This window comes from Nicotiana sylvestris, chromosome 1 (assembly GCF_000393655.2).
Source record: "Nicotiana sylvestris chromosome 1, ASM39365v2, whole genome shotgun sequence".
NCBI classification, from domain to species: domain Eukaryota; kingdom Viridiplantae; phylum Streptophyta; class Magnoliopsida; order Solanales; family Solanaceae; genus Nicotiana; species Nicotiana sylvestris.
Genome location: NC_091057.1, coordinates 158,636,053 through 158,648,498, shown reverse-complemented (window position 1 = coordinate 158,648,498; position 12,446 = coordinate 158,636,053). Strand labels below are relative to the sequence as shown.

The following is a 12,446-nucleotide window of genomic DNA, read 5'->3' as shown; positions in this document are numbered from 1 at the left end:
TTTTTAACGTATCAAGTATTTAATAATGAATTTGGACTCCTTTCTGTCATCAGATCTTTGTCTTTAATGCCTTCTAATCCATTGGCTGTAAATAATTTAAATTGGTACGACACTCGTATCTATACGACGTCTCGTGCCTATTTAAATTCTTCTTCCCGTGGCTGTCTCCATCCGTGCCTCTTAGTCAATTATTGCGCTTTGACCATTTAACTAAACCACGTGTCATGTCACATCATCTTTAATATAAACTCAGTTTTTTCCCAATACAACCATATCCTTAATATTTACGCATTAACCATATCTAGCACCGGGGTGTTTTTGCCTGGGCGAATAAAAATTAGTGGTTAAAATTTTCGCGAGTAGTTAAAAAGTGAAGACATCTTTAATTAATGGCTAATTGTGCACTTCCCCTCTGCTGGCAATGTGGGGCCCAACAGACACTTGTCAACTATTGTTGGTTGCGTCTCGACCACAATAAAACTTTTCCCCGAGAAATTTGAATTGAGGACCAAAGTCAAAGGAACAACTCTTACCAAAGGTAACAATAAAAAATTGCAGACGTGGTAAGTTCTTTAGTTCATTTGATTATATGACACGGGGAAATATGTGCTAATTTGAAGAACCAAACAGCTATTGAGCCATTAGTTAGGGACTAATATGGTTACCAGAAACAGTTAAGATAACAGGGACAGAACCAAAAACAGAAGTTTCCTCGCCATCACAACAAGGTCTCAGCTTGGTTGTGCTGCTATGCTGGTTCTTCTGCATGTCTCTCTCTTTGCATATGCATATGTGCTTATCCAATAGAATATTAGCCCGATTTGGCGACTTTTATTGTTCAATGAATTGTTGATGAAGTTAGTAGTTAAAAATGCATACAAGCTGTTTACTAAATTTCCAAAGAGAAATTACTCGTCGCGAATTTCATTGAACATGCGCGAAAGCTCCTTTTTTTTGCACCCACTTAAGTTTGCTGGAAAACAAAATGTGAGATCATGGACGTCAAAAATATCCAGTTTGGTGAGGGAAAACCAATCCATCGAAGCCATCTACTTGTTCAAAACAATGCTAAGAAATGAACACAAACCCAATTACGTGACAGTTTTAAGCATTATAAGAGCTGTCGAAAAATGGGAGCCTATGGTCAAAGGAATTCACGGGTTCACAATCAAAATGGGATTTGAATTGGAACTGCCCGTTGTGACGGCTCTTGTTGGTGTTAACTCTATTTGGGATATGGATACCGCATGGAAATTATTTGATCACACAAGAGGCAAAGATGTAATTTTGTGGAGTGCAATGGTTTCAGCTTGTGTCAAGAGTGGAGAGTACGTAGAGGCTGTTGAGCTTTTCAGGAAAATGCTATCCTTTGGTGTGGAACCAAATTATGTTAGCATTGTGGGGATTGTCCCTGCTTGTGCCAATCTTGGTGCTTTGAAAGTTGGAAAAGAAATTCATGCTTATTCAATAAAAAGTTTGTTTATTTCTCATGTTAATATCCAAAATTCCCTTGTGGATATGTATGCTAAATGTGGGAGTTTGAAGACTTCCCTAACTGTTTTTCACGGAATAGAGAAGAAGGATCTTGTTTCATGGAGGACTATGATTCATGGATGTGTAGAAAACGACAGTTTCAGTGAATCTTTGAGTTTATTCTCTGAAATGAGATATTGTTGCTATGAGCCAGATGAGAGTGTTATTCGCGAAGTAATTGGAGCATTGTCACAATTGGATGAGATTAAAATTGGGCAGTGTTTTCACAGCCTCGTGCTCAAGCAGGGATATTCGAGATCTGTTTCGGTAGTAACTGCTCTTCTTCACATGTATGGTGATTTTGGTGATATTGAGTCGGCCAGGAGTCTGTTTGATCACCTGAAACCAAAAGATCTTATTGCCTGGAGTACGATGATTGCAGCATATGCCCAAAGCGAACTGCCTAGTAATGCTTTTGATATATATCAGCAGATGCGATCAGCAAATGAGAAGCCTAACGAGATCATCTATGTCAGCCTATTACGTGCTTGTTCTTCGATGGCTGCTGAAGAGATTGGAGAAGGTATACACGCACAAGTGGTAAAAATTGGAAATACATCAAATGCCTTTTTGATATCCTCACTTATTGACATGTATTGCAAATTTGGACGCATAAGCCAAGGGGAGGCAATTTTCAGTGAATGTCCTAGCAAAGATCTTATTTGTTGGAGCTCAATGATCAATGGCTATGGAATTAATGGGCATGGAAATGAGGCTCTTCAGTGTTTCTTAGACATGTTAAACACTGGGATTAAACCAAATGATGTTGTTTTCATTTCTGCTCTATCTGCCTGCAGTCATTGTGGTCTTGAATATGAGGCATGGAACTGGTTTTATGCAATGGAAGAGAGATTCAGTGTTACACCAAAACTTGCACATTATGCGTGCATGGTTGATATGCTTAGTCGTCAAGGCAATGTAGAAGAAGCTCTTGAATTCGTCAACAACATGCCTGTTGAACCTGATAAGCGGATATGGGGAACTCTGCTTGCTGGCTGTAGAAAAACTTGCATATCAATTGAAATATGTGAGATCGTTGCCAAAAGGCTCATTGCTTTAGACCCAGAAAATACAAGCTCTTTTGTGATTCTGTCTAACCTATACGCAGAGCAGGGAAGATGGAAAGAGGTAGAACAGTTGAGGCAACTCATGGATGAGAAGAATTTGAAGAAAGACTTCGGTTATAGCTTAATTGAAACCAGTCTGTAGAAAGGTAGAGAAAATAGACAGATGGTATCTCAGTACTTCATCTACTTGGAAACCCAGTCTATGTTTGTGAAATCTAATTTCTTTTAAGTGTCCTCTTATTCGCCAATTTTGTTGCCTTATTTCAACCAAAATTTTCAGAAGTTGGACAAATGAAAATCTCAATTATTTTCCTTCTTATGTTCTCTGAAGTGAGTTTTCACTTTTAGAACTTGAAATTCCTTGGTCTTTATCGGGTATATGACAAGATAATAACATGTCAAGTTACTATTCTACTAAAGCATTATAAAATGTGCCAAGAAGGTCCAATTCTTCAAGCCCAGTGGTTGGATTGAGCTTAAGTTGATATACATGTTTCACGAGTTATCTGAGAGACATTTGTTCCAGGAAAGGGCGAGGCAAAAAAGGAGAAGATGTTTCCTTTTCTGCTATAAAGTTTGTTCCAGACAAACTTTGATTGATAAAAAGGCGCATGCTTGTTCCAGAAACTACAATTTGTATGATCTTTAACTTGTATATAGTCTTTAATATCTCATGTTGTCGTTGATAGGAAATGGCGGTTACTTTTGCCTATGCATATATTCTAAAATAGGTTACACACCTCTTTTTGGCAGGTGCAATGGCAAGATCTCTGACTTGATGTTGCGTCCAAGGATTGATTGCTTTGGCTTCATAGCAACTGCCAAGACATAAAGGCTTCTGAATAGTGATGACAGTCAGTATTGAAGTCGAATAGGAGCTTCTCTCACAGATTCTCAGGTCTAAAAACTGGCCTCATAGAAATACAGCATTATAGGATTTGAAATGCCACTTTGGAAAAAGAGAGCACAAGTGAGCCATCCTATCCCAAAGGTTCCCCACAGATTGAATTGTGAATTGCACATCAAGGTGGAATGCCTTCTTGCTACTAACGTGTTATTTCCCTTTGCAAGAGTTTAAGCTGAACCATACAAATATATTTTAATTGGTGCAGCCTATACAAGTCCAGAAGAATAATGGGTATTAATAGATGAACCATCACTGTCTGATATCTCTTGCTACCATGATAGCACCTAGGGGTGGCAAATGGGCGGGTCGGGTTGGATATGAGCGGGTCAAAACAAGTAATTTAAAAAAAACGAATTAATTATCCGACCCGTATATGAGACGAATAAAAACAGGTTTATCCGGCGGATAATATGGATATCCATATTATCCATGGCTTCTTAAATATGATCATTTATGAGAGAATTCCAAGTCTTCCAAACTTGAGGAACTTCAATTTGAGGTTTTACAAATGTAAAAGTTAAATACATTAATTATCCATTTGGTTAACCATTTTCTAAGTGGATAATATGGTGGGAAGAAATTCAAAAATAGCCAGATTTACAAGTGGTCATTCAAAAATAGCCACAGTTTCAAAAGTAATCGAAATTTAGCCACTTTTCATGTAAAGATAAATCTGACGAAAATATTGTTCAAAATCCGAAAAATACTCCAGCATAATATACTTGTTACACCTTGTGTATTCGGCGTTATCATGTTGTAAATGGGCTAATTCGATAGGAAGATAATTTCTATGAGATATTTAAATTATGCAATAGTTATACGTTAAGATTGGAAGTCATTTGAGTTGTGATTAAAAATTCGACAAAGATCGCGCGCAAGTTACGGGTTTAAATTTCACTGGAATTTGGATAAAATGTTGATGAGCTTTTCTCTCAATATACTGGGAGTTATGGTGTGTTCTACCTACCGAATCGAAGGTCTATGAGTCTAGTTTCCAAAGCAATAAACCGTTCATTAATACGACTTCGGAGTAGATAGATATTACCATTTTCGTACAGGGGTGCACACTGTTACGGGAACAGTGTGCCTAGTCGGGTTTAGTCAAAATTTCTTTATTTAAATCAATTTTTAAAACAGAACCCCTGCGTTTTATCCTCTCCAAAACATAACCAAAAACCTAGGGATTTCCTCTCAAACTCCTCCCATCCATCTAGCCAAGCATAACAACAATTTAGTCATCCTCAAGATGGAGAACACCATGGTAGCTTCGGAATCGTGAATTCTTCGGTGTTTCACTTTTCATAGCAAGACTCTGCCTTGAAGTAATTTCGAATTTTGAGTAATTCTGGTCACATAAGGTATGATTTAACTTCCTCTTTGATCTTTGTAAACTTCTACCATAAGAATTCCTAAGAAATAGTTGAAACCTCTATAGAAATGTTCTTGATTTTGTTAAGAAACCTCTCTTAATATGGCTTGATTGTTGGGGCTGTTCTATATGGTTTTATTGTGTTGTTTGGATCTGTGAAGACATGGGTGGAATCCTGTCGATGAGGAGATGTAGTAAAGAAAAATTTGGTGGTGTGTTGGGGCGAAATTAATCTACAAAAGAGTCTACAAATTCATGGCCACAAGTTATTCGCGTAAATGTCTAAATGAAGAATTATATAAGCTATGAGCTTGAATTTGATTTTGAATGGTTCATATTATGTAGGAAATCATTCCTAAGGCTTTCGAGGTCTCGGAAACAGTATATAACTCCATCGACAAGGTATGTAGGGCTTTCGCTATACTTTTCGGCATGACTAGAATTCGAATAAACGTTTATCGAATTGTCTCGTTGGATTCGAGTTATTTCACCTTCAACTTATAAAGATGCTTAGACCTGATCTTTTCTCATAGATTGCTTACTCTAGAGGATATCTATGAATTCTCGGATTTCCTTGTTCCTTGCTTAAAAAGAACTAGAGCCTTTTTACTCGTTCTCCTTTCGACGTTCATATAAATCATGAATAAGTAACATTTACTTCAAAGGTACTCATAATACACAACTCTCATGTTCTTAGTACTTGTTGGCTCGTAGTTGAAAATTAAATATTTTTAGCCACAACCATGATAGTCGGGGAAGAATGATGATAGGCCACTTCGACTCTTCTTAGAATACGTCTTTTAAGGTTGGTTTCGCATTGCACCTATATAATTCATGATTTAGTACATGTATGTATTTACTTTCATTACCGAGCCGCACTATAGACGGCCGGGTATGACACATATTGTGTAACCACTGATCAGTTGGGATTACCGAGCTCCACGTGGCCGGGTACGATTCTACCGAGCCTTTATTATGGCCGGGTATGTTATGGATATTATAGCCCCACAGAGGGATTTATTATTATATAATGTGATATATTATAAGTAGCGATAGTGAACGACGGTGTCACGAGCATACATTTATATCCATGTTGAATTTTAGTTTCCTACCGAGGCTAGTTTCAGAATTTAAATTATCTCTATGTCTCTTCTCTTGTTAATTACATTTTTCATGTTACACTTGTCGCCCTACATATTCAGTACATATTTCGTACTGACGCATTTTTATGCGCTGTGTTCATGCCCACAGGTTCGAATAGACAGAGTGGTGTGCCTCCTCAGTAGGACCCCCAGGATCAGCGTTGGGTTTCGCACTCCACTTCTTCGGAGTTGCTGACTTTGAGTCCATAGGTACTATTACAGATGTATATGTGTGGTTTTGGGCATGTCGGGGGCTTTGTACCGCCCTGTTGAGATTGTCTTACACTCTTAGAGGCTTGCAGACTAGCGGTCATTGTATATATATATTTTTCGTATCACCCTATCAGCTTTCTGGATAGTTGTTATACTGTTGTTGCAGCCTTGTTGGCCTAGTTTATATATATATATATATATATGTCGTGTTGGGCTCTTCTGCCTGCAGGTTATTATATTTCAGATCATATCTCATGGTTGGTTCGCTCGGGCCTTCGGGCATCGGGTGCCAGCCACACCTCCCAAGGTTGGGGTGTGACAAACTTGGTATCAGAGCAGGTCAATCCTAGGGAGTCTGCAAGCCGTGTCTAGTAGAGTCTTGTTTATGGTGTGTTGTGCACCACACTTATAAACATGAGGCTATTGGGCATTTAAGATTATTACTTTCTTCTTGATCTAGATCGTACAATAGAGCCTAATCATAAGTGTTCATTCCTAATTCTCTTTTTGTTTACCTTCTCAATGATGGATAACACTAGGAGACGACAAGTGGCTATGAAATTTATTCAGAGGTTGGATGAGGAGACGGGAAGAGCACAAGTCAAATGCCACATGCTAATGTAGATCAACATGAGCCACAAAATGAGGCTATTTCTTAGGCTTCCGGGGCAGTATTCCCTCCACCCCCGGAAGGGCGTAGAGGAGCTAACATACCTCCAGTCCCTCTCCCAGTTGTTCCTGATCAGGACCTAGACATGCGGAGTGCTGTACAATTGCTGACTCGAATAGTGGCCTCCCAGGCCCAACACCAGACCCTCGGTATTGCTGATATGTCTGTGAGTGCGAGAGTTCGGGACTTTATCAACTTGGATCCTCCAGTATTTACAGGGGTTGATCCTAATGCTGACCCACAGGATTTTCTGGATCTTATGCAATGGACCTTACAAATTATACATGCAACGGATGTTGAGTCAGTGGAGTTTACTTCTTATAGACTACGTGATGTTGCTGTGACATGGTATGAGACTTGGAAGCAGACTCGGGGGCCTAATGTGCCACCAGTGACATGGAAGGAGTTCTCTGAGGCATTTTTACAGCAATATTTGCCAATCGAGCTTCGAAGAGCCCGACGAGATAGGTTCTTACACTTAGAACAGGGTAATATGAGCGTTCGGGAATATAGCATGCAGTTCAACTCTTTGGCTAGGTATGCTCCTACGATTGTTGCTGATATGAGTGATCGGGTACACCAGTTTGTTAGTGGTTTGGGGGCACACTTGATAAATGAGTGCACTACAGCTTCTCTAAACCAAGGAATGGATATTGCCCGTATTCAAGCATATGCACAGGGTCTAGAGGATCGCAAGAGGCAACTACGAGCCAATCGAGAGCATGATAGAGGGCAGCAGAAGAGGGCGTGGTTCGCAGGTAACACAGGAGAGTTTCAAGGTGGATTTAGGCCACAGTTTCCCGGCGTCAATCTTATCCGGCAGCCAGTGCACCACCACAGTTTCACGGACAACGACAGGATCAGACCACTTATTCTGGTCCAAGTCAGAGTTCACGGACCCCAGGTCCACAGTTTAGAGGCGAGTTCAGTCAGATGAGGCCTCAGTTTCCTAGATGTGATCGATGTGGCCGAAATCATTTTGGACCATGTCTCCAGGGTTCTGATGCATGTTATACATGTGGACAACCAGGTCATATTATGAGACATTGTCCGATGACAGTTGGAGGGGGTATGGCTCAGTCGACGACATCTGCAAGGGCTTCTTCTTCTTCTTCGGTACGTCCTCCTAGGCAGAGTATGCAGACATCAGTTGGAAGGGGTAGGGGAAGATTTGGAGCTTCTGGTTCAGGAGGTCAGCAGAATTGCATATATGCTTTATCGAGTCGTCAGGATTTAGAGTCATCTCCGGACGTGGTTACAGGTATACTATCCGTCTTTTCTATCGATATGTATGCCTTGATAGATCCTGGTTCTACATTGTCGTATATCTCCCCCTTCATTGCTAGTAAATGGGATAGAGAGCCTGAATTGTTGCATAAGGACTTTGAGGTATCTACGCCAATGGATGAGTCTGTTGTAGTTAGACGGGTATATCGAAGTTGTGACGTGAAGATTCATGACCGCCATACGTTAGCTGATTTGCATGAGCTAGAAATGGTTGATTTTGATATCATTATGGGTATGGATTGGTTGGCTTCTTGTTATGCCAATGTAGATTGTTGGACAAAGATTGTTCGTTTTAATTTTCCAGGTGAGCCTATTATTGAATGGAAAGGTGATGCTGCAGCGCCTAAGGGAAAGTTTATTTCTTACCTTAAAGCTCGAAGGATGATTATGAAAGGGTACATCTATCATTTGGTACGAGTGCATGATATGGAGGTGAAATCTCCAACTCTTCAATCGGTTCCCGTCGTGAATGAATTTCCTGATTTATTTCCTGATGAACTTCCTGGTCTTCCTCCGGAAAGAGAAATTGACTTTGCTATTGATATGCTTCCCGATACTCAACCAATATCTATTCCTCCATACAGAATGGCTCCTGCTGAGTTAAAAGAATTGAAAGCCCAGTTGAAGGATCTTCTGAATAAGGGCTTTATCAGGCCCAACACATCTCCCTGGGGTGCACCAGTGTTGTTTGTTCGTAAGAAGGATGGTTCGTTAAGAATGTGTATTGACTATCGCCAGCTCAACAAAGTGACTATCAAGAACAAGTACCCTTTACCCAGAATTGATGATTTGTTTGATCAGTTGCAAGGTGCCAAATATTTCTCAAAGATTGACCTTCGATCCGGCTATCACCAATTGCGAGTTAAGGAGAGATATATTCCGAAAACGACTTTCCGGACTAGATATCGCCATTATGAATTTCTTGTGATGTCTTTCGGTCTTACTAATGCGCCAACAGCTTTTATGGATTTAATGAATCGGGTTTTCAAGCCATTTCTAGATATATTTGTAATTGTTTTCATTGATGATATTCTGGTATATTCTCGATCAGAAGCAGAACATGAGGATCATTTGCGTGTGGTGTTGCAGACTTTGAAAAATCAAAAATTATCTGCTAAATTCTCCAAATGTGAATTTTGGTTAAATTCAGTGGCTTTCCTTGGGCATATCATTTCCGATGAAGGTATTAAGGTAGATGGTCAGAAAACTGAAGCAGTACAAAACTGGCCTAGACCTACAACTCCTACGGAAGTTCGTAGTTTCTTGGGCTTAGCTGGTTATTATCGGAGATTTGTTGAGAAATTCTCTTCTATTGCTGCTCCCATGACAAAATTGACACACAAAGCCGTTAAGTTCCAATGGTCTGATGCATGTGAAAGGAGCTTTCATGAGTTGAAGAAACGCTTAACATCAGCACCTGTTCTAGCACTTCCTGAAGGATTTGAAGGTTATGTGGTATATTGTGATGCATCCAGGGTTGGATTGGGATGTGTTCTAATGCAGCATGGAAAAGTTATTGCATATGCTTCGAGGCAGTTGCGGAAGCACGAATACAATTATCCGACTCACGATATTGAGTTAGCAGCCGTTATATTTGCCTTGAAAATATGGCGTCATTATCTTTATGGTGTTCATGTGGATATCTATACAGATCACAAAAGTTTACAATATATATTTAAGCAGAAAGACTTGAATTTGAGACAAAAGAGATGGCTTGAATTGCTGAAGGACTATGATGTGGATATTTTGTACCATCCGGGCAAAGCAAATGTGGTAGCTGATGCATTGAGTCGCAAATCCATGGGCAGCTTGAAGCATGTAGAAGCTGGGAAATTTGAAATGACTAAGGAGATATATTGATTGGCTAACCTGAGTGTGCGGCTACATGATACAGGTGACCAGGGTGTAGTAGTCCAAAATATTGCGGGGTCATCACTGGTAGCTGAGGTAGAAATGCGTCAATTTGAGGATCCGGAGTTAGTCAAAATTAAAGAGAGTATCCCTTTTCAGAAGAAGCAGTTGTTCGAGCAATCTGATGATGGAATTCTAAAATATAAAGGCCGATGGTGTGTACCTAATGTTGGGGAGCTTCGTAAGCAAATTATGACAGAGATGCACCAGTCTCGGTACTCAGTTCATCCTGGTTCAACCAAAATGTATCATGATCTTCGTCAGCTATACTGGTGGAACGACATGAAGAAAGATATAGCCACATTTGTGGCTCAGTGTCCCAACTGCCAGCAGGTTAAAGCTGAACACCAGAAACCTGGAGGGCTACTTCAAAATATTGAGATTCCAGCTTGGAAATGGGAATCGATTAATATGTATTTCATTATAGGATTGCCCAATTCTCGCCGTAAGTTCAATTCTATTTGGGTCATTGTGGATAAGCTGACGAAATCAGCTCACTTTCTCCCAGTTAGGACCACCTATTCAGCTGAAGACTATACGAGCCTGTATATCAAGGAAATAGTTCGGCTAAATGGAGTTCCGTTTTCTATTATATCTGACAGAGGTGCCCAATTTACAGCTAATTTCAGGAGGTCTTTTCAAGAAGGTTTGGGTACTCTTGTTAACCTTAGTACAACATTTCATCCGCAGACCGATGGACAAGCCGAACGCACTATTCAGACACTCGAGGATATATTGCGAGCTTGTGTCTTAGACTTCAAGGGAAGTTGGGAAGATCATTTACCGCTTATTGAGTTTGCCTACAATAACAGTTATCACACCGGTATTCAGATGGCACCTTATGAGGCACTATATGGGAGGAAATGCAGATCTCCTATTGGCTGGTTTGATGTTGGCAAGAAAAAGTTGCTAGGACCCAAATTGGTACAACAAGCTATAGAAAAGGTAAAGTTGATCCAGGAAAGGTTGCGTATAGCTCTAAGTCGACAGAAATCATATTCAGATAACCGACGTCGAGACTTGGAATTTCCTATGGGAGACTGGGTATTCTTGAAAGTGTCGCCTATGAAGGGTGTAATGAGATTTGGTAAGAAAGGAAAACTCAGCCCTAGATATGTTGGGCCATATCAGATTGTTCAGAGAATTGGGCGAGTAGCCTACAAACTTGACCTGCCACCAGAATTAGAAGCAATCCATCTGGTATTTCACATTTCCATGCTTCGGAAATTCTTAGGTGATCCTTATTGCATCACCCCTATCGAGGATATTGAAGTTTCCAAGAACTTGTCATATGAAGAAATACCCGTTGCCATTATTGACCGTCAAATCCGTAAGCTACAGACTAAAGAGGAAGCCTTAGTAAAAGTACTTTGGAGGAGCAATAATGTAGAGGAAATGACATGGGAGGCCGAGGAGGACATGAAGTCCAGATACCCTCATTTATTTAAGTCTTCAGGTGATATGCTTGAGACAAATATGGCAGGTGTTGCACATATATCAACCAGTGACAGTTGAGGTAATTAAGTTATGGCTAACCTTCTTATTATCATTATTGTATAAGTAAATGGTCGTGTGAGACCAAGTTGATGTTATTATTATGATGTGTAGCCCTGTGTGGCCTTAGATATGTATGTTTGGGCTGATGACAAGTTTTGGATATTCCTATTTATAGGGAAAACTCTGGCGAATTTTTTTTTTTTAAAAAAAATTCAGAAGTTAGGTTAACCGTTAACATTCGAGGACGAATGTTCTTAAGGAGGGAAGAATGTTACACCTTGTGTATTCAGCGTTATCATACTATAAATGGGCTAATTTGATAGGAAGATAATTTCTATGAGATATTTAAATGACGTGATAGTTATACGTTAAGATTGGAAGTCATTTGAGTTGTGATTAAAAATTCGACAAAGATCGCGCGCAAGTTACTGGTTTAAATTTCACTGGAATTTGGATAAAATGTTGATGAGCTTTTATCTCAATATACTAGGAGTTATGGTGTGTTCTACCTACCGAATCGAAGGTCTATGAGTCTAGTTTCCAAATCAATAAACCGTTCATTAATACATCTTCGGAGTTGAGAGATATTAACATTTTCGTACAGGGATGCACACTGTTACGGGAACAGTGTGCCTAGTCGGGTTTAGTCAAAATTTCTTTATTTAAGTCAATTTTTAAAACAGAACCCTTGTGTTTTTTCCTCTCCAAAATAGAACCAAAAACCTAGGGATTTCCTCTCAAACTCCTCCCATCCATCTAGCCAAGCATAACAACAATTTAGTCATCCTCAAGATGGAGAACACCATGGTAGCTTCGGAATCGTGAATTCTTCGGTGTTTCACTTTTCATA

General features: G+C 39.8%; 2 protein-coding genes across 2 annotated transcripts; both read left to right on the top strand.

Moving 5' to 3' along the window:
* The first annotated feature begins 515 nt into the window (after positions 1–515).
* Positions 516–3,720, top strand: LOC104214799 (pentatricopeptide repeat-containing protein At1g11290, chloroplastic-like). The gene is made up of 2 exons (XM_009764514.2): positions 516–2,746; positions 3,354–3,720. The coding sequence occupies exon 1, from the start codon at positions 853–855 to the stop codon at positions 2,740–2,742; it is 1,890 nt and encodes a 629-aa protein (XP_009762816.1). The 5' UTR covers positions 516–852; the 3' UTR covers positions 2,743–2,746; positions 3,354–3,720.
* Positions 3,721–6,986: 3,266 nt separating this feature from the next.
* LOC138876518 (uncharacterized) lies at positions 6,987–7,838 on the top strand. Its single transcript, XM_070155584.1, has one exon. It carries the CDS (start codon positions 6,987–6,989, stop codon positions 7,836–7,838), a length of 852 nt encoding a protein of 283 aa, XP_070011685.1.
* The last annotated feature ends 4,608 nt before the right edge of the window (positions 7,839–12,446 follow it).